Genomic DNA, 21745 nt, shown 5'->3' with positions numbered 1-21745 from the left:
GAAGTAGAGGTCTCAATACTTACTTGAGAGTACTACCTAAATGTATTCTCATATTTTCTATTCTATTTCATTAAAAACAAACTTTTAGTCACAACCCACTAGTAATCAATGTTAGGATCCACTAATGGATCATAATCTGCATTTTGAGAAAAACTGCTCTAATAGATCTCTGGTAAAAACCAAGGTGCCTGGCTGTTTGGAAGAGGTCATCTAATGGATATGGATTAAATGGACCTCAATACTCTTAGTATTATATAAATTCTTGAAGTATATAATTCTGCATGCATTTTTCTTTGAGGTATGACAAGGTCAGCTTTTCCATACAATTTACCTTCTCACTGGAATACCCTGACAAATTTAATTTTGTTATACTCCTTCTCCTGGATTTTTTGTCAGGCAAAATCAAATTCTTAAGATTTGTCTTAGTAATTTGTATATTAACCCTATACATTCTAAGTTTCCATTATTTTGTCCACAAAGATATGACAATTTCTTTCAAGAAAAAAGAAAAAATATCCCTCATATCCAAAGCACCTTCCCTCAAACTTTGACTTTCCCCTCTGTACTGTTATGTCTTTTACCTTAAGTAATAATAAACTACCTCAGTATTTGTTCATGGAAGGATTTGTAACTACCAAGGACTAAAGGAAGCATGTGTGGAAGCAAAACTGATACAATGCTTTGCTGCCATTATCAGTAAGTGTGTACATCATAATAAGAAAATAAAACAACTTGTACCCTGAAAGAAATAAAATAAGCAAACAAAAACAGGGTCCCTGTGCCTGGTTCACTTTCCCAAAACAAAAGAATCCTTAGGTTTTGTTTATAAGTACTGACTGCCTAATAAAAGCAACTTTATCACCAAGTTTTTGCAATGTTGATAGTTGAAGACCTGTGATAACCTTTGTGGCTACGACAGCTGTGTGAGAAAATTTCTGTCTTTTCTACCATGGACTGCATAACTACAAACTTGGTAATGTTGGTAATTTTGTGGGGTTTTCCCCCCATTTTTTGTATTTTTTTATTTGATGAACCAATTCTTTTTAAAACTTGGAGTTTCTTGCAAACTTTTCTTGGAAGTAAACTTTTCTAAATGCTTTGTGTCTGACTATTCCTTTGACAATTCTAGAGATTCCACCAAGATTTTATGTATTTATCTACCAGAGGTGTATTCACCAGCCAGAGCCAAGTAAACTGCATTGTCCATGAGGAGCAACTCAAGAGCTCTTTGAGGTGTATCTTTTTCTAGTCTTAGGGTGAATCTCCTGTGACAACAGTTTTTGTTGTTGTTGTTTTTAATTGAAGTATAGTTGATTTACTATATTGTGTTACTTTCAGGTGTACAGCACAGTGATTAAGTTACACATATACATATATATTTTTTCAATTCTTTTCCATTATAGGTTATTGCAAGATATTGAATATATTAGTTCCCTTTGCTATACAGTAAATCTTTGTTGTTTATCTATTTTATATATGGTAATGTGTATCTGTTAATCTTATACTCCTAATTTATCCTCCCCCCTTCCCCTTTAGTAACTGTAAGTTTGCTTTCTATGTCTGTTTCTTTCTGTTTAGTAAATAGGTTAATTTGTGTCATATTTTAGATTCCATATATAAGTGATATCATATTTGTCCTTCTCTGTCTTACTTCACTTAGTATGATAATTTCTAGGTTCATCCATGTTGCTGCAAATGGCATTATTTCATTCTTTTTTATGGCTGAGTAATATTGTATATATATACCACAACTTCTTTATGCATTCCTCTGTCAATGGATGCTTAGGTAGCTTCCTTGTCTTGGCTATTATAAATAGTGCTGCTATGAACATTGGGGTGCATGTACCTTTTCAAATTAGAGTTTTTCATCTTTTCTGGATATATGCCCAGGAGTAGGATTGCTGGAACATACGGTAACTCTATTCTTAGTTTTTTAAGAATCCTCCATACAGTTCTCCATAGTGGCTGCCCCAATTTACATTCCCACCAGCAGTGTAGGAGGGTTCCCTATTTTCCATACCCTATCCAGCATTCATTATTTATAGACTTTTTGATGATGGCCACTCTGACTGGTGTGAGGTGATACTTCACTGCAGTTTTGATTTGGATTTCTCTAGTAATTAGTGAGGTGAGCATCTTTTCGTGTGCCTGTTGGCCATCTGTATTTCTTTACAGAAATGTCTCTTTAGGTCTTCTACCCCTTTTTTGATTGGGTTGTTTTTTTTTTTTATATTGAGTTGTATGAACCGTTTATTTTGGAAATTGAACCCATGTCAGTCGCTTCATTTGCAAATATTTTCTTCCAGTCCACAGGTGGTCTTTTCGTTTTATTTATGGTTTCCTTTGATGTGTAAAAGCTTATCAGTTTGATTACGTCCCATTTGCTTATTTTTGTTTTTATTTCTTTTGCTTGGGAGACTGATCTAAGGAAACATTGGTCCAGGGACTCCTGTGGTGGTCCAGTGGTAAAGAATATGCCTTATAATGCAAGGATGTGGGTTCAATCCTTGGTCAGGGAACTAAGATCCCACATCCCGCACACCACAACTACTGAGCTCACGCGCCTCAACTAGAGAGCCCACGTGTGCTGGAGCCCACGCACCACAACTAGAGAGAGAAAACCCGCATGCCACAACTAGAGAGAAGCCCGCACGCTGCAAAAAATCCTGTGTGCCACAACTAAAACCCAACTCAGCAAAAATAAATAAAATAAATAAATAAAAAGGGGGCTTCCCTGGTGGCGCAGTGGTTAAGAATCCACCTGCCAATGCAGGGGACATGAGTTCAAGCCCTGGTCCAGGAAAATCCCACATGCTGTGAAGCAACACAGCCCATGCGCCACAACTACTGAACCTACGCTCTAGAGCCCGCAAGCCACAATTACTGAACCCACGTGCCATTACTACTGAAGCCTGCGTGCCTAGAGCCTGTGCTCCACAAGAGAAGGCACTGCAATGAGAAGCCTGTTTACCTCAACGAAGAGTAGCCCAGGCTCGCTGCAACTAGAGAAAGCCCGCGCGCAGCAACAAAGACCCAACACAGCCAAAAATAAATAAAATAAATTTTTTGAAAAATTCAGGAAATAAAAAACCATTGGTACAATTTATGTCAGAGAATGTTTTGCCTATATTCTCTTCCAGGAATTTTATAATGTCATGTCTTATACCTAAGTCTTTAAGCCATTCTGAGTTTATTTTTGTGTATGGTGTGTGGGACTATTCTAACTTCATTGACTTATATACGGTTATCCAGCTTTCCCAACACCATTTGAAGAGACTCTTTCTCCATTGTATATTCTTGCCTTCTTTGTTGAAGATTAATTGACCGTAAGTGTGTGGGTTTATTTCTGGGCTCTCTGTTCTGTTCCATTGATCTATATGTCTGTTTTTGTCCCAATACCACGTTGTAGCTTTGTAGTATTGCCTGAAGTCTGGAAGGGTTATGCCTTCAGCTTTGTTCTTTTCGGCAACAGGATTTTAATCTAGTTGATTCTATTTCTTTTTCTGACTCTTTATGTTTGTTTGGTTGTTTCCTGGTCAAGTCTTTTTTCATGCTGGTTCTGATTTGTACACAACCACTAATTTCTCATTTGGTGGCAGCAATGTTGATAATATAGATTTTAATGTTCTTACTGTCTGATCTTTATGAGGTTTTTATGACAGAATATCTGATTGTCTTGATTTGTCTTGAGGATTTTGTTATCTTTTGTCATCTGAGATACATCTTCCCTTTGCTTCTGGGTCTTGAGACATTGATTTAGTCAATCTGATAACTAGTTTCAGTAGTAAGTTGGGAAGTTGTTCATATCATTCTCTACATTACTGATTTATTTTATTGTTGCCTAACCATTGATGATATCCTCTGTGCTGTTTTTCATGTGTGTGACACTCTGAGTTCAAATTAATTAAGAAAAAAATATATTTTTTTTTAGAGCAGCCACTGGAGATCTGGAGCTGCTACCATCAGCCAATAAATTTTTTGTACTTTGATTACATTTGATTCATCTGTGGCTAATGTTATAAAACTAAGATTGTTGGTTCTTTTTGTGTATTTTTTAAAAAGACTCTTTTCCTCTTTGCAAAAGGAAGGCACAGCTTTTAACAATAGTCTGTTTACAATTATAACTTTCTCTCTGAAGCTAAATTTCTCTCTTCCTCAGCATGCGATTTGAGATTAATAGGTCAGAAAAGTTGTACTCACTATATAGGGATATCTAATTCCAATACCAGATTTACCATCAAAGAGAATATACACAATGGATAAAATTAGAAATTATTTTCACATGGTTTTAGAGCAAAGGGTAGAGAGAGACTTTAAAGGTTCTTTTGGTTTGTATAACCATTCTACAAACGAGCCTGAATTTATATGAATTTATATATTAATAATGCTGTCTTAAAACAACTATATGTCTCTTTCCTGATCTTATCACAATGTGATTGAATAAGAGTGATTGCTACTGGCTTGCCTAGAAATTCATGACCACTGCAAGAAATCTAAAAAGCTCTGGGTGCATAACTTTTACCCTCTCTCCTCTCAAAAGAAAATAAGAAAGCATAAATACACAAGTGAGTCAAGTAAAGATGTGAGGAACAGCTTGGTGTCCAAAAACAGGGTGTTAATAAACCTAAAGTTGTGCCCCCAGCTCAACCCACGATCTGATTGAACAGTACTACAAAAATAGCATACACACAAAGAGAGAGAAGTCCAGCTATAAACTCTCCAGAGCTCTTTTCATAGCTTTCCCATAAGATTAATATGTTTATCTGTTAAGTGAGGGCATATATTTTCTGAGCACCTTTGCCTATTTCTGGAGCGGTGGTCCTCAACTGGGAGTCATTTTGATCCTTTTCTGCTCTGGGGACATTTGGCCATAACTGGATACATTATTGGGTGTCACAATTGTGTTTGTGTATGGGGGTGCTATTGACATCTAGTGGATAGAGGTCAGGGATGCTAACTATCCTGCAACGCACAGGAGAGCCCTCCCAAACAATAAATTATCTCCTTAAAATGTCAATAGTGCCAAGGTTGAGAAAACCTGCTCTAAAGAAAAATTAGATTATAAGTCTCTTAAATTTAATTGCATTCCTTTTTTGATTGGCTTACAGAGACTACAGAACACTTTTATAAATTTAAAATAGAGAACTCAAGAATTTTTAGAAAGGGAAGGAAACATCCAACTTTCATTGCTTTAAGTCTGTTGATTCTTAAAAAAATATTTCTCTTAATGAAGCCTATATGCAGAAGGAAAAAAAAACTTTTAGCTATGAGTTAAATTAATTGCCTTGTTTACAGGTTGACAAAATAAGTAATGCAATGTAAATTGACAGAGGAGAGAGAAATATTAATAAACTTTAGTACTTTTAAACTTAATTTGAAGAGCTCTTAAAAATTAAGTATAAAAAATAGAAATAGAAAATATGAAGTTCAAAATTTTGTATTTCTAATCAAGGTGAATCCTTGAACAAATTCGACTAGCTTAATAATGCTGTCTTAAAACAACTATACGTCTCTTTCCTGATCTTATCACAATGTAAATTAAAATGTTAGCATACTAGTATAACTCATGAAAGGCTTGGGTTTGTTTCCACAAACCCAAAAAAACCTAATTAATTAAACTTTATAGAAATTTTTCTAATTTTTTTTTTTTTTTTTGGCTGCACCTCTCAGCTTGTGGGATCTTAGTTCCCCAACCAGGGTTCAAACCCGAACACTTGGCAGTGAAATGGTTGAGTCCTAACCACTGGATTGCCAAGGAATTCCCTCTAATTCCTAAACTAATATTAAATTGAGTTAATCATTTAATTAATAATCCTTGGATACAAATTACAATATCTAAGCAAGTCATTTGTGGAGAATGAAATAAATACTGGGTCAACAAACATAGTTTTAACATACCCCTGGCTTTGCTTTTATACACTGTAAGTGACCATTAATTAACAGGTTGAAAAGATATATATGAGAAACTGAGATATGTTGGTATATTCCTTTTTAAGAAATGTAAAGGAATATTTATGTGTCTGTAAAGAGGTGTATATGCAAAATGATGAATTTTTATTTCTCATGATAAATATCATGGGAAAAGGAAAATGACTTTGTCTTAAAGTAAAATTGTCTGGTTGTGCCAGAATGTTAGCTAGATGTAAATGAATTTATTTATAAGATGAAGGGAAGACTTGTGAATCCTACTCTATAAAATATGGAGGGCATCCAAAAGAGTAGAACTAGAATTTGGATTTTCTTTTCTGTTAAATTGACAAATTAATCTTTGAGTATATGTCTACTTGGAACAAAAAGCAGTTAAAAAGTATTTAGTGCCCAAATAGCAGAGGTTTCTTGTATTACCAAAATACTCTTGAGAGCCTAACATTTTGTGCTTTTGCCATACCTTTGAACTGTTTGTTTAAACAAAAGTTCCTCTGGAGAACAGTATAGAGGTTCCTTAAAAAACAACAAATAGAACTACCATATGACCCAGCAATCCCACTACTGGGCATATACCCTGAGAAAACCATAATTCAAAAAGAGTCATGTAGGGCTTCCCTGGTGGTGCAGTGGTTGAGAGTCCGCCTGCCGATGCAGGGGACACGGGCTCGTGCCCCGGTCCGGGAAGATCCCACATGCCGCGGAGTGGCTGGGCCCGTGAGCCATGGCCGCTAAGCCTGTGCGTCTGGAGCCTGTGCTCCGCAACGGGAGAGGCCACAACAGTGAGAGGCCCGTGTACCGCAAAAAAAAAAAAAAAAAAAAAGAGTCATGTACCAAAATGTTCATTGCAGCTCTACTTACAATAGCCAGGAGATAGAAGCAACCTACGTGTCCATCATTGGATGAATGGATAAAGAAGATGTGGCACATATATACAATGGAATATTACTCAGCCATAAAAAGAAACGAAATTGAGTTATTTGTAGTGAGGTGGATGGACCTAGAGTCTGTCATACAGAGTGAAGTAAGTCAGAAAGAGAAAGACAAATACCGTATGCTAACACATATATATGGAATCTAAGAAAAAAAAATATCATGAAGAACCTAGGGGTAAGACGGGAATAAAGATACAGACCTACTAGAGAATGGACTTGAGGATATGGGGAGGGGGAAGGGTAAGCTGTGACAAAGTGAGAGAGTGGCATGGACACATATACACTACCAAACGTAAAATAGATAGCTAGTGGGGAGCAGCCGCATAGCACAGGGTGCTTTGTGACCACATAGAGGCGTGCGATAGGGAGGGTGGGAAGGAGGGAGGTGCAAGAGGGAAGAGATATGGAAACATATGTATATGTATAACTGATTCACTTTGTTATAAAGCAGAAACTAACACACCATTGTAAAGCAATTATACTCCAATAAAGATGTAAAAAAAAATAATGTGTACATATATACAGTGAAATATTACTCAGCCATTAAAAAGACTGAAATAATGCCATTTGCAGCAACATGGATGGACCTAGAGATTGTCATACTTAGTGAAGTCTGACAGAGAAAGACAAATATGATATCAGTCATATGTGGAATCTAATTTAAAAAAATGATACAAATGAAAGTGAATGACTGAGATAATGTTATCAAGAATAGAGAGACAAAAGTCAGAAGTAAGAGTTGATTTACAGAGGGTATTAATTAATATAATACGATGTTGAATTGAGTGTTTATAAGATATCTAAGTGAAGTTTATCTCAAGAAGATCTGATTTTTATAAACTTCTATGTTTGTTTACTTTTGTCAATAAAAATGGTTCAAGGGGAAAAAAAAATTCATCTTTGAAAAAGTTCCCTAATAAGTATCATTACTTGATGCTTAGTTTATTTAAAATATTGCCTGTAAACTTTATTTAATCACTTACTCATATCTTTTCTCCTCTGATAACATTTTTTGATATTGCATTTCCCAAATTCAGAATAAACAACTCTTTACTATGTCTTTTATACCAAAGTTGTCTTTGGGGCTTCCTAAACAGCTGCCAGACAGCCACAAAGGTTTGCTCATTTATCCTATAAAAGGAGTGTTAAAAATGATATGTTCGATATACTCCAGATTATTTATTAACTCAAAACTTCTGTAAAAGTCATCCTGCTTATCAAGTCCTCAATATGAAAAGAACTTGCAAATCAGTAAGAGAAGTTTAACTTAATTGCCTTTAAGTAAAATGCATTAATATAAAATAAAGATACTTTAGTAATTGTGCAACTTTCAGGTTGGACAGAAAAATAGTCATGTCCATCTACAAAAATTGGCACAAAACCTATTTTTAAAAATTAATTTTTTAAAAGAAATATTTTGTTTCCAGTTGACAATCCCAAGATGTTTTATGGGATAAATTAAAAGAACATGGAGACTACTTAATGCCAACTCTGTCCATAATATAGTTTTTCTCTCAAGGTAATTATTAACTAAATCCTCATAAAGTGATTATGTGTTATTTCAGAAAAAAGGGATTTCACTCTTCACTATTCTATCATTGTTGGCTATTACAAATTAACATGAGCCACTGAGTCTTGTCATCCATAGATAGTTTCTGCTTTTTCCTTACATTTGCCTAGTCTTAAGTCCCTATTATGAGCTACACAGACCAGAAATTGAGTCTTCTGGCAGAAACATGAAAATAGTGAAAGCCTCAGTAAAGACTTTTATCACACTCATAACTGTTGACTCTACAGGGAGTAAACTCATGGAAGCAGACTTTTCAGTATAAGCTGATGTCAGCATGACAAACAAATACCTGTCGGACTACCAAAGATAGAGTCAGGATTTCTAGGATTCTTTAAATCCAGAAGCAGATAACTTTGTGAAATAGATTGCTTCACCCAAAATCAGAAAAACAAGAATTATTTACCTAGGAGTAAATTAGTTAATTATGACTAATGTTCTGTATCTAATGGACATATAAGAAAAATTCCTTTCTTCTTTATTTCAAACTCTCTATTGGCCACACTTGTATAAACTGGAATGAAACACTCTTTAAATGGCATCATGTTCCAACAGAGCCTTTGGAATTCAGAAAAAAAAATTCTATGAAAATTCTCAGTATAGCTTATAAGTAATACATTATTAGAGAAACACAAAAATTATGATTCTGGAGAAAATGACATAAAAAACTACTCCAAAATAATAAAATTGGTTAAAATTACACAAAATACCTTTACTTAGTTCCTTACTTTTCATGGCCATGACGCTATTTTACATAGGTTCCATAAAAATATTCTCCTTTCTGCAAGGCAGTTACTTAAAAATTGCTTTTGTAACCATGGCCATGTCTCAAATCTCATTATTAAACAAGGTCCAAGCAACTTGCTTGAGGTGAACTGGATGGTTCTTGGTTCCTGGTCTTGGTATATGAGCTGATAAGAGCAATATTTTACATATAAAAGTAATGACAATCATATGAACTTTACAAAGCCTTCAGACAAAGTTAACTCCTAAATTTTAGTATCATGTGACTCTAGTTTTATTGACCAAATTATAAGGTTTTTGTATATGTGTGACCTTTCATCAATTTACATAATAAAAACAAAACATCAAAGTAATGATATTGAATCAGAAAAACACTAAACAAATTTATGTCGTCAAAGCCATGCCTTAGGAGGAAATTTGAAGGCAAAATTGACACCTTAACCAGAGTAAGCAATGCACATCACATTCCAAAATCAGAAAACGAAATAAAACAACACTGTGTAGTAAAGGATTAACATAGTCTGTCTAGGCTGTGTAAACCTTTCACATTCCGAAGAAAGATTTCACACTTGCTCAATTCCTGGGAGATAACGTCTAAGCCCTTGGAATATTCTGCCTTATAAAAACGTTTTTAGTTTACCTGGGAGTCTTATGCCCTGCCAGATAATCTATGCTAACAATGTGATTTATGGTGGGGGCTTTCAGCCATTTAGTATCAGCTTAACCTCTAGAGGGGATGGAGACTGAAAGTCAGTCACATGTGCAGTCAGCCATGCTATGTGACCAGCGCACAATTTAAAAACCTGGACACCAAAGCTCAGAGGAGCTTCCTTGGTTGGCCATACTCCAAGCATACCACACATCGTTGCTAGAATTAAGTGCTGTCTGAATGACTTCACTGGAAGAGGACAAGTAGTAGCTCATGCCTGGTGTTTCCTGGACTTTGCCTTATATCCATTTTTGAGTTGCTGATTTAAATTTGTGTCTTTTTGCTGTAATAAGCCATAACCGTGAGTATAATAGCTTTTCTGAGTTCTATGTATTCTTTAGTGAGTCACTGAACCCAAGGGTGACCTTGGGGACCCCTGAAAACACACTTTGCAACCCTGAGATAAAGTAATATCATCAAAAACAGTCAATCGGCCTGGTTTTTGTTTCCCCAGTAAATGAAACCTTGAGTCTTTCCTGTAAGTTATTCTCTGATAAAAACAACAGTATCCCTGATTTTGGCAATGCTGATGTCTGAAGATATGTGATGACTTTTTTGGATATGACAATTATGTGAGAAAACTGCTGTTTTCCACCTTGAAGAGAGTAACTGTAAACTTGGTGACCTTGGTATTTTTGTAAGTTATTTTTTTCTTTTAAATACTTGTCATATCTTTAATTTGTGAAAGCTATCCTTCTATAGCTTGGACTCCCTTACAAATCTTGTTTGCATATAAACTCCTTTTCTTTTCTGAATGCTTTAGTCTCTCAGTGGTTTATGTTTTATTTCAGCCAGTGGTAGTTTGTATCAATAGTACTTTAGTAGACTGATTAAGAGAATCAAACTTCACTTTCTGCGGAATATCCGCAGAAATGCTCAGAAGTGGCTCTGAGAATTAGAAATCACAGGAAAACATTCTACCTAAATACCAAAGGCACAGCCCTCACTCTACTTGAGAGCTATACTGTAAAACAATAAAGCGAAAAGGACCCTCTCTGAAAATTTAGCTTGGTGCCCAATATTTAAATCACACCACAAGACAGAAGCATAGTATGTAATACTGATATAAATTCTTCCAAGTTTATCAAACCAAAGAGTTATATACATAAAATCACAGAATAAGTTTTTAAAAGACCAGTTCCTTTTGAGATTAAAGTAAAACACAGAACTTCTTAACCTAGAAATAATTTCTTTTAATTCTGGTACTGAATTTCCCAGCTTTAAATTTGTGGCTTAGCTTATTTTGGGGAAAATGAAGGTAATTTTTAAATCTTATGCTCCAACATTCAATATTTAAGATATTAATAGTGCTATTCTTTCACATGTATTACATATTTGGGGTTTAGCTATCTCTGAAAATATATTTTTAAAGTATTAAAGGTACTTTTTCTTTTGCTAGAAATTACAAATTATAAAACCAAAAACGTTCCATGGAATTCTCAAGAGTGTTTTAAAATTTAATTTTAAATGGGTTTCCTGTGTACCAATAGGGTTTATGTTTTGAATAACACATTTGTGAAGTTAAAAGAACCTACAGTGATGAAAAGTGAAATACTTTCCAATTCAGCAAGAAGATTCTGGACAAGTGCCCTGTAAACAGCAATCTTATATTTCAGGCAAGAAATGATTCACATTCTGTACTAGTTCAGTAATAGATTTTTCTGAGAAATACCCTACAAGTCAATGTACACTTAACTTTTTTTTTTTTTTTGTGGTACGCGGGCCTCTCACTGTAGTGGCCTCTCCCTTTGCGGAGCACAGGCTCCAATGCGCAGGCTCAGCAGCCATGGCTCACAGGCCCAGCCGCTCTGTGGCATGTGGGGCCTTCCCGGACCAGGGCATGAACCCGTGTCCCCAGCATCGGCAGGCGGACTCTCAACCACTGCGCCACCAGGGAAGCCCTGTACACTTAACTTTAAGGAAACTAACCAAAGAATATCTTCCAAGGTTTTTCAGAACTTATCCTAAAATTTACTTAATCAGGTTAAACAAAATTAGGTCAAAAGTATATTATTTTAACTACAACTAGAAGGTCTGGCTCACATTACAATCCTTTTTTCATAAAGACTAAAATCTATTTAATGATTTAAGCACCTTTAATAATTTGTAGTGGTGAATAAACTTTCACAAGTGACTAGAATCCTATTATAATGAACAGCATTCTAATGTTCACTTCCTTATGGCACTTCTTCCTATGTTCTGACCATAGCCCAGAGGTGATACGGCCATGAAGAAATATGTTGAAAAGGACATCAAAAGTCACAGAAATACAGCTTCTCAGTTGGTAGTTAGTTCATTTAATGAAGGTATTTTTCAGATAAGATATTTATATACCCCCATTCACTCATTTAAAAATATTTTATCAGCTCAGTAAAATGACATGTTTTTAAAGAGTGTCATGTGGGTGGTACACCAGGTTTTAAATTTTTTTTAGTGTTGTTGACTGTTGATGCTCAGACAAATAGGGTTTGTCAAGGGATACATTTTTGCTCATTTCAGATTCAAGACATGCACACAGTTTTTCTCCCACAAATCTCATTTCTTTATGCATTTTAAAATTGTCTCAAGCACCATACAGAAAAAATTTCTTTCCTATCCATAAGACCCAAGCTTGGTTAGATTCCACACAGAGGCACTGTCTAGATAGAAACAATGAGTGAGGAATAACAGGGCCATTTGTTAAGGAATTCATGTTGAATATATTTATTTGTATCTACATTAGAAAAACAACACTCCTCTAATGTAGGTTGGCTAGTGTTTTGAAAAGAGTATTCTATAGACCAGCAAATGTAAATACTGTTACATTTAAAATGGGACTTCTATCTGTAGAACATACAAAACAAATGTGAAATGGTATTTCTGGACTAAACAGTAGTCTGCCACAAGCCATAGCAGGGGATTTCAGAGTATTCCTGTTTTATTTTATTTTATTTTATATTTATATATTTGTTTGTTTATTTAGGCTGCGCCGGGTCTTAGTTGCCACATGCGGGATCTTCCTTGTGGCATATTTAGTTGCGACATGTGGGCTCTTAGCTGCGGTATGCATGTGGGATCTAGTTCCCGGACCAGGGATTGAACTGGGCCCCCTGCATTGGGAGCACAGAGTCTTACCCACTGGACCACCAGGGAAGTCCTCAGGAGTATTCCTATTTTAAACTGGCTATCTCACTTTCCTCTACAACATCTTTCAAATTCATTCCCTTTGAACATTTATTAAGAGCTGGCTTTTTCTTTTCCAAATAACATTTAGGACTACATTTTAAATTATAATTCAGTACTCACAAAGTTTCATGAAACACCACCACCTTCTCTATGTGTGATGCACTCTGATAGTTTCAATGCTATTCTACATTATTTTCAAAATGTTGGTAGTGACCCACTAAACTGATTTCACAATCCAATAGGATACGAGCTACAGTTTGAAAAATATTGACCAGGCCTAAGTGATAAGGAAGATGAAGTATGAGGAAACTGAATGGCTTAAATTCATAAGGAAAGTGACTGGCAATCATTTGCATAATTCTGTGCAAGTCAATAATTGGCCTCTGGAATATAACTTGTCTCTATATTATTTTTCTGTTGCAGTCTAAATCATTATTGCTTGACTTTTGCCCCCCTCATTCTCCACTCCCTTCCCATTTACTTCCGTGTTTCATACCCATTCTTTCTACTCATGTCTTTGAATTTGATGCTTGTTATGTGGCAGTACTTGTTTGAGATTACTAGGTGAACTGGTATCTTCAATCAACAAGCCTATAGAAAATTAAGAATCCGAGACCAATTCTGCCATATATATAAAGATAGCGAATGAAGAAATACAAACAGGCCAACTTTATCTATTAATGGTTGAAAACAAAGGTTTGGTAGACAAATATTTTTAGGGCATCTATTCTGTGCTGGTCATTATACCTCTGTGTCACCTATTGCTTTTTTTCCTTGTATGTTTACGTATAAGTCTTATCTCCCCTATCAGACTATAAGCAACTTGAAGACAGAATCCATGTGTGTCTTTGAATCTCCCACAGCAACTAGCAAAGTATCTTGAGATCAACAAATTCTTGATTATTAGAGATCAATAAATACTTGCTGAATGAACAAGTCAAACACACCAATACACAAGTAAAGAACTACCTTGGTTCTCAAACCTCTTCCTCTTAGCATCATAATATCAAAGAAAGCATCATTCTGAGTGCCTGTTGTCTGTGCCCACAAAGAAACAAATAATACTGAAGTATTCTTAACTAGTGGTTATGTAAAATATGGTCACATATCCTTAAAAGATGAAACAGCAGAATAGCTGAACCGGTGCCTGAAACAGCAGTACCTGACCCAATACGCTCACTCCGGATGAGACCACATAATAAGGTTAATGTAGTTTCATAAAATGTAATTATTAAATATTTATTGAGAGGCTACTTGCACAGGGCAGGTATTATGCTAGGTGCTGGGCCACCGTGGTGAGCAAGAAAGAATCTTGCCCTCAGGGAGCTTTCAGTCTATGGGAAGACAAACAAACAAATGATAACAAGAAAATGTGCAAAGTGCAAAGATAGGAAAAATATCCAGAAAAGGCAGCTAAGCCAGAATTCGGAGCAGGTAGGGGTGTGAAGAGGAGGCTTAAAGAGAGCTTCTTAGAGGCAGCAGTTAGTTGAGACCTGAAGAATGAGGGGAAGTTAGACAAGCAAAATCTGTGCAGAAAGTATGGTGGATAACTTCATCTTTATTTTAAAAGATTATTCTAGAAAGCTGATTATACCATTCATAGAACTTTTTATCTTCCTTTGACAGAAAATTCATAATGCCCAACATTCCACCTCCAACCTGGATCCAGTCTCCCAACATTACAGGCTGTTGAACTGGTCATTTACAAGTCTTATACTGTCAAAAAAACCCACCTCAGAGCATAAAGTAACAAGAGATCAATTTGCTTCTCTAATATTTTCTATTAAAACTGTTAAACACATAGGATACAATGGACCGTGCATATATAATAAAAATAAATTTCTTCAGTGGGGGTGTACTGTTATAATTCTAATGCTTGCCTGTGGCATCTAGTAGGCTCTTGCACCAAATGAGAATGCAATGACACTGTACCCATAAGGAGAACACTCCCAAAAAACCCACCAGGAAAAAAATCCACCTGATTCTTTAAGTAAACCATTTACAGCTATACTCAAAACAAACTCTGGTCTAGACAATATTTTAAAACTTTAAATTTACAATTTTGTTATGTCTAATTCTCCTTACGTAACAAAATACAAAAAAAAAAAAGGAATTAAAGGAGGAAAGTTACATGAAAATAAGTATGAAGAAAAAAGCTGAGGCATTGGCAAGGTCTATTTAATTACCAAGAAGTGAATTTATTTTCACATCAGTGACAAGTCAATTATTTTTATTTATCCTCATTTTACTTTAATTAGAAGGTGCCATGGCACCCATAAAGAATTTTTTTAATCTCACAGATGCTCTTATGCCTTAGATAGGTTTGTCTTGTTGTACATCTGGGAGTCGGCTTATACTTATCTGAACTTCACATACAATTAAATGTTCTCCGTAGGTACAGCTTTAGTTACAGCTGAATAGAGTTCCAGGAAACCCCATTAGGAGTTTCACTATTTACTCTACACCAACAATGGCAGCTGGTGCATTTTTGGCCACAGTGAGCACTCCTTCCATTGCGCATGACCAACCCACCTTTTCCCCTGAGTTTGATGTCTCACAAGTCAAATTTTAATTTAACTTTTGATGTTTTATCATGGGTTAAGAATACTACTTTATAGTTAAAATTTTATTTTTAAAGTAAGAAGGCTATACAAAAAACTCAGAAATAATTTTCAAGCACACCATCCTAGCCAGTTAGCCCACTGTATTATCTCCTTCTTTAATCTTATACTGCTAAAAACTGAGCATTTCCCTCCAACCCTCCTACCTTTAGCTACAACCTGATAAAAATGGCTATGTTGCCAATGACCCACACAAGTACAGTTAATTCAAGATCCCAGCTCCTATTTCCAGGATTAGAATAGTCACAATACCTCCCGCTTCAGACACTCAAACTTTCTAGTTTCACAGTTTCATCAAAGTTGAGACCTGTCTTGGCTAAAAAGTTCCAAGTTCATTTTTTTCAATTTCTGATTAAATAAAAAACAAACAAACCTGTTTTTACTTAAGTGAACAAAATCTATGATATCCTACCGAGTTTCTGCTAGGCAGAGCACAGCTGCGGGGTTGCTACAGCAACTCTTGTACACTGACCATAGACTGCCCCATCCAGGAAGGAAATCATTTGCTCCACCCCCTGAGGAGTCAAAGGCAAGCAGCAGTCTGTGAGCAGAGATACATTTTGAGTTCAGTAATTGTGATCAAGCAACGAGAGACCATTCCTTATTGTCTTTCCTAATAAATGTCACCCCAACAACACAAACTCCAAACCAAGTTGCTGTGTGTGATTATGTATTTCTGCACCATAGTAGGACTATATTCTTTACCCACCCCCCACTAGAAACCTGAGCCAGGAAACAAGCCAAAGCAATTTCCTCCCAGGCACATAGAAAAAGAAAAAAAAAAAAACTAAATTAGAATATTCTCACTTTGTTGAAGAGTACCTTTTGGCTCTTGCTTTCAGGCTTTAACCCATGCAAACTTAGGTTCTACGACAATTTTTTCTTTTTTTTTGGCTACTCAGATCTAACATTTATTGAGTTTTTATTCAGTGCCAACACTTCTGCTGGGTGCTTTGACATGTTATTTCATTTAATCTCACAACAATCCTATGAAGTAGGTAGTAATATAATCCCACCTTTACAAGTAAGAAATGGAGGCTCCAAAAAGTTATCTGATCGCCCAAACTACTAAGTGGCAGAATCACAACATGAACCCAAGTCTCCTAATTCTGAAATCTATGTTTTTTTCTACTACACTACACTGATTTTGCAAGAAATGTCTCAATTCTTAATTGAAATATTCAAGTGTTCCTTAAATGAATTTAATTTCTTATGGTAATTTGTTTTAGTAATACATTTCCAAAAGTAATGACTTCAATACTGATAAATCTGTCCGGCCATTGTCCTAAGTGCATAGAAAACAAAGGCACAGAAAGATAGGGCTGCATTAATAGTCCTGGTGAGTTTTTTGCTAAGTATAAACTACAGCACTCACATTCTTTTTTTGTTTTTTTTTAAAGCATAATTGAATTTTATTTTCTTTTTATATAGAAAAAGAAAAAAATGAAATTTATACATTATTACTGAACACCAGCACATTTTATTATTGATGATTTGAGATGTTTGCTTTGTAAATTAAGACTGAAGGTTAACACATTGCGAATGAGCACTGTAAGCAGATATAGAGGGTGTGTGTGTGTGTGTGTACTGTAAATATATATATATAATATATAAATATATATTTATAATTTATATATATATATACATAATCTTGTAAGAAAGGAAACAAAGAAATTAGCTCCCATATTAAATATCAAATATCAGGCTTAAATTGGCCTAGTACATAGTTTTCTAGGATTTATGATTATGATTCACTAAAGTTATATGACTTACTAATATAAAGACCTCAAGCTGTTAGACATATTCTCAAGAAGGAAAAAACAAATGAAAAACAAACAAAAATAACCTACAACAACAAAAAAACAGTGAACTTAGTACAGAGCCCTGTACATAATAAAATGTTTGGCAAATGTTTGTTAAATGCAAAGATCTTCAAGAGTTACTGTGATGCTGGTAGCCAGCCAGTGTCCCAGGTATCTACCCTCTCTAATTAGCTACAACAAAGCCTGCTCTTTTCTGTCTCCTGAGGTCAGCCCTTTGGTGAGAAGGGAAGAAAGGTGCACAATATGAAACAGCTTAAGTGGAATACTGACAAGAGGGAAAAAGAAGCCAAATATACAAAACTAAGAATCTAATTTATCTTATGCTACCCAAGTCCCCTCCAAATCTGAAAAGGCAACTGCTCCCAGGCACTCAGAAATGGGAGGAATGGATCATTGTTTGGGTGAGGTGATCGGCTGGAAAAAGCCCTGAAATATGTTTCAAAATATTCTGGACTACTGTATTCCTGATTCAGGTGGTATGTTAAACAACAATGTGCATATGTCTGCTCTTTGCCTTATTTGATGACATTAACAAAGCAGCCAGTCTAGCAGTAAAGCTGAAGTATCTCTGGAATAGGAAGGGAAGAAGGGGAAAGGGAAAAATCTTCAAACCTTTGAATTAATTTTACTATTTTTTTTTTTTTTTGCGGTACGCGGGCCTCTCACTGTTGTGGCCTCTCCCGTTGCGGAGCATAGGCTCCGGATGCGCAGGCTCAGCGGCCATGGCTCACGGGCCCAGCCACTCCGTGGCATGTGGGATCTTCCCGGACCGGAGCACGAACCCATGTCCCCTGCATCGGCAGGCAGACTCTCAACCACTGCGCCACCAGGGAAGCCCTAATTTTACTACTTTTATAACATGCATCAGGGTCGTTTGCTGTAGTCCTGATTGAAAAATGTATCAGTAATCATCAAGTCATTGTTTTAGTAGGTGTGAAAGGTCATTTGTTACTGTTATTCAGGATGTAACAATAATGACTTTATCTTTAAAACAGTAAATGAAATGGTACTGTGAACAGATTGTCACAGGGAATTGCCAAGATATAGATCAGTCTGGGAGTTGGTGGCAGGAAATTAGAACGAGATACAGAGCAAAGTGTCAACAGCAGCAAGTGTGCATATCTGCCATTTTTTATCAGTTTTTTTTTTTTTAAAGCAGTGAAGAGGAGACCTGGATGAACAGATCTCTAGAAAAAAGAGAGGAAATTCCTGAAGAATGTATATAGAATAGTGGAATTGGATTCACAAAAGGAGACATCATCTAATGGAGTTAAGTTCAAGTCTTTCCAAACTTGAACACATGCAAAACCTTAATCCAACGTTAGATTTTTTTTTAAAATGTGTAAGTAACTTCAAATTAATTGTATAAGGCTGTCTTAGCAATTATCATTTATGTTTTTATACATAAAATGACGAATATATTAAGCAAGCATTCAAAGTAGTTTATTCAATGTTCTAATATTATTCTTTAAACAGATGAAGGAAATCAGAAGTTAACACTTAGAAAATGTATGTCTCCTTATGTAAAGAATCAAGATTTCAGTAGAAAACAGTATCATAGAAGACAGCCACGATTCAGTTAGTATGAAGCCAAGATTGCTGAGAAGGTGCAGTTCATGAATCAAAATTAAGGGTAAAATCAGGAAATTGAATGACTAATACCAGAGAGAGGAAAGGGTCTTTGAAGGAACTAAGCAAATATGATCTTGGATAGATTATCTCGGCACATGGCTTTCAAAGGGAAGGACAATGGTTAGGAAAATAAGGAAAAAAGGAAGACCGTGAAACAAGATGAAACTCTGAGATAATGATGGAAATAACCTGAAGAAATGTCCATTTTAACCTCTGTTCTACAACCACAGTTTCCAAAGATTTTATTTTAGATGATGGTGATTATTATTATTAAAACAAAACTTATGCTAACTAGAACAACTTTACCACTGCTTTCTCATTCTCAAGTTCTCTATTTGATTCACTTCTGGTTAATTAGTTTCACCTTCTGTTGGAGTTTTAGGTTTTGGTTTTTTTTAACATTTATATTGGAGTATAATTGCTTTACAATGGTGTGTTAGTTTCTGCTGTGTAACAAAGTGAATCAGCTATATGCATACATACATCCCCATATCTCCTCCCTCTTGCGTCTCCTTCCCACCCTCCCTATCCCACCCCCCTAGGTGGACACAAAGCACCGAGCACTCACATTCTTGAGGAGAAAAGGCAAAGCTGAAAAATAGGTAAGGTGATGAAACTGAGTTTAGACGAAGCAGTCTGTGACATCTCTGGGGCTGAAGGTGCTGTAAAGGGAGAGGGAGTGAAAGTGGGTGAAGGACAAATGTACTATTTGAACCAAAGGGAGAGAAACTTTTATCTCAGCCATTAGTTGCTTTCAAGGACAATTCCAAGTATAAATGTGCCGATTTTCAGTCATCTCCCCACTTCAGGTATGGAAAGGTCTTCTAACAGCACCTCTTCTCTCAATGAGACTGAATCACAGTTTTCCTCCTCCCCCAACAGAGGGTCCACAATTACCCTCTTTCTCCTACACACACTTTTTGGGATTTCCTAGGAGGATATAAGGGCTGTCTTTTAAAAAATTGCTTTTCCTAGCTCCCCAAGATGTTGATCTTTTTATTCTTTCACACCTATAGCTTGAACATCCCCTCAGCTGTAGATAAAGATGTACCTCCCAATTCCTTTGGAATCACCATCTCTTAAACTGCTACCCTATCTTCTGAGTTCCTCACTTCTGTTATGCCTTTTCTGTCAGTCTTCTAGTTCTACTTCAGTTGATGACTCCAGTTCTCTAGTTGCCCCAAAGGATTCTGATGAGAAACCAAATAAGTTCAGAAGAGTTGTACTAGTTTCCATAGGCTTCTGGAAAGATAGGTCAACAAGTGTAAATTTATTATAAAGCATATATGTACAAAGAAATCTCTTATGGCACCACTAATCAAAATATCAAAAATATAGTTACAAAGGAGTAAGATCAAAAAAAACAAAGCTAGATTTGTAAAAGAGAATGGGAATAGCAGAGGAAGGCTTCCACAGCTGAGTTATTGTCATCTAAAAATTAAGTAACTATGGGTTCCTATTTGTAATTGTCACATAAAAACTTGGGCTAAAGGCCTCTTCCCAAAGCTTTTCCCTTTCCAAAAAAGAAAAACATTTCCCAGCTCTAAAACAAGATAGGGAGGAAGCACCAGGAAAGTTAAAAGACCTTTCCATACTCTGTTAATTTTATATTGGTTCTTAAGGTTCCAAGCCTACTAAATGAAAAAGTGTTATGGCACTTGTATCTCAAATTTAACTGTTTTAAATATCATCAGTCTAGTATAATTTTTTAAATTTATCTTAAGGTATCTGCAAAGTGAACAATGTTTCTAACACAAGATTAGGTACTTCAGTCAATAAGAAAAACAAGAAAGCAATCATTTATTATTTGGGGCTTTTAGGAGGTCATTAGGCACTAATTTTAAAATACTACAATTTGACACTTTATAGAGGCTAGAAACATAATTCAAAATTTCATAAAGGTATATTAAATTAAAACCACTTTAGATAGTTCAAGATCTCACTGACAAAGTTCATTTAAGGTGACAGTTTTGTTACTGTGTTACTGTTCCCACATGATATCATCTCTTCTCAATTTCATTTGAAGATTATGGACTCGTATTGGACGAAAGTTGCTGTTATTTTGAGGAGAGTTAGTTAGCAAACATTTTCTGGGGCTATTTTTTATGTTCTTTGATCCTTTACAGTTGCTATCTTCTTTCTGAATAGCTGAAACTTCACTTATCTTCAAATTCTGAACTTTTTGCTGCAGTTTGCGGACCTGGAGAGAAAAAAATCTAACATTTTAGTGAAAAATATACTTAAAATATACCTTACAGTAGATGGATTGGATTGATGGTTTAAAGATTACGTGAAATTAAAAAGTTTGTTAAGTCTTTATTTATTGAATACCTATTACATGCCTAACACTGTGCTAGTTAGATAGAAATATAATGAATAAAACAATCTTTGCTTTCAAGGAGTTTACTGCTCTTATTAGTGAAATCAAAGCATATATGTGACAACTAGAGAATAATTCAAGCCACAATAACTTTGAGTAGGACAAAAAGTATATATCTGAGAAGGCTAAAAGTAGGACAAGATCAATGTGGGCTGGAGAAGCTGAGAGGAAGGAATGTTTATGTAAGATATGAAATGGGAAAAATCTGGAGAACAGGGAGGTGAGAGAAGGACCTTTCAGGTGA

The 21745-nt window shown here is 35.6% G+C and overlaps 1 protein-coding gene and 1 long non-coding RNA gene across 5 annotated transcripts in view; both read right to left on the bottom strand.

Annotated features, from left to right (window-relative positions):
- LOC149747878 (uncharacterized) overlaps nucleotides 1-20275 on the bottom strand; it is a 29357-nt gene extending 9082 nt beyond the window's left edge. Inside the window, exons 1-3 of the long non-coding RNA XR_016395164.1 lie at nucleotides 20173-20275; nucleotides 19690-19783; nucleotides 16079-16207 (exon numbers count right to left, since the gene is read on the bottom strand). This is a non-coding gene — a long non-coding RNA (uncharacterized LOC149747878). The remainder of the gene's footprint in view (nucleotides 1-16078; nucleotides 16208-19689; nucleotides 19784-20172) is intronic.
- Nucleotides 20276-20895: 620 nt separating this feature from the next.
- Nucleotides 20896-21745, bottom strand: part of CEP57L1 (centrosomal protein 57 like 1) — a 61420-nt gene continuing 60570 nt past the window's right edge. For 3 of the 4 annotated variants that reach the window (XM_022554001.3, XM_030760295.2, XM_022554045.2), the window contains one exon: nucleotides 20896-21321. In XM_022554001.3, the coding sequence (XP_022409709.2) occupies nucleotides 21103-21321 (219 nt within the window). In that variant the 3' untranslated portion in view covers nucleotides 20896-21102. The remainder of the gene's footprint in view (nucleotides 21322-21745) is intronic. The other variant, XR_002642011.3, reaches the window with a different exon arrangement.

The sequence above is a fragment of the Delphinapterus leucas genome, chromosome 12 (assembly GCF_059928025.1).
Source record: "Delphinapterus leucas isolate spDelLeu-1000000601 "Yukka" chromosome 12, BTC_Dleu_Yukka2, whole genome shotgun sequence".
In the NCBI taxonomy this organism is placed as follows: Eukaryota; Metazoa; Chordata; class Mammalia; order Artiodactyla; family Monodontidae; genus Delphinapterus; species Delphinapterus leucas.
This window is presented reverse-complemented; position numbering and strand designations above follow the sequence as displayed.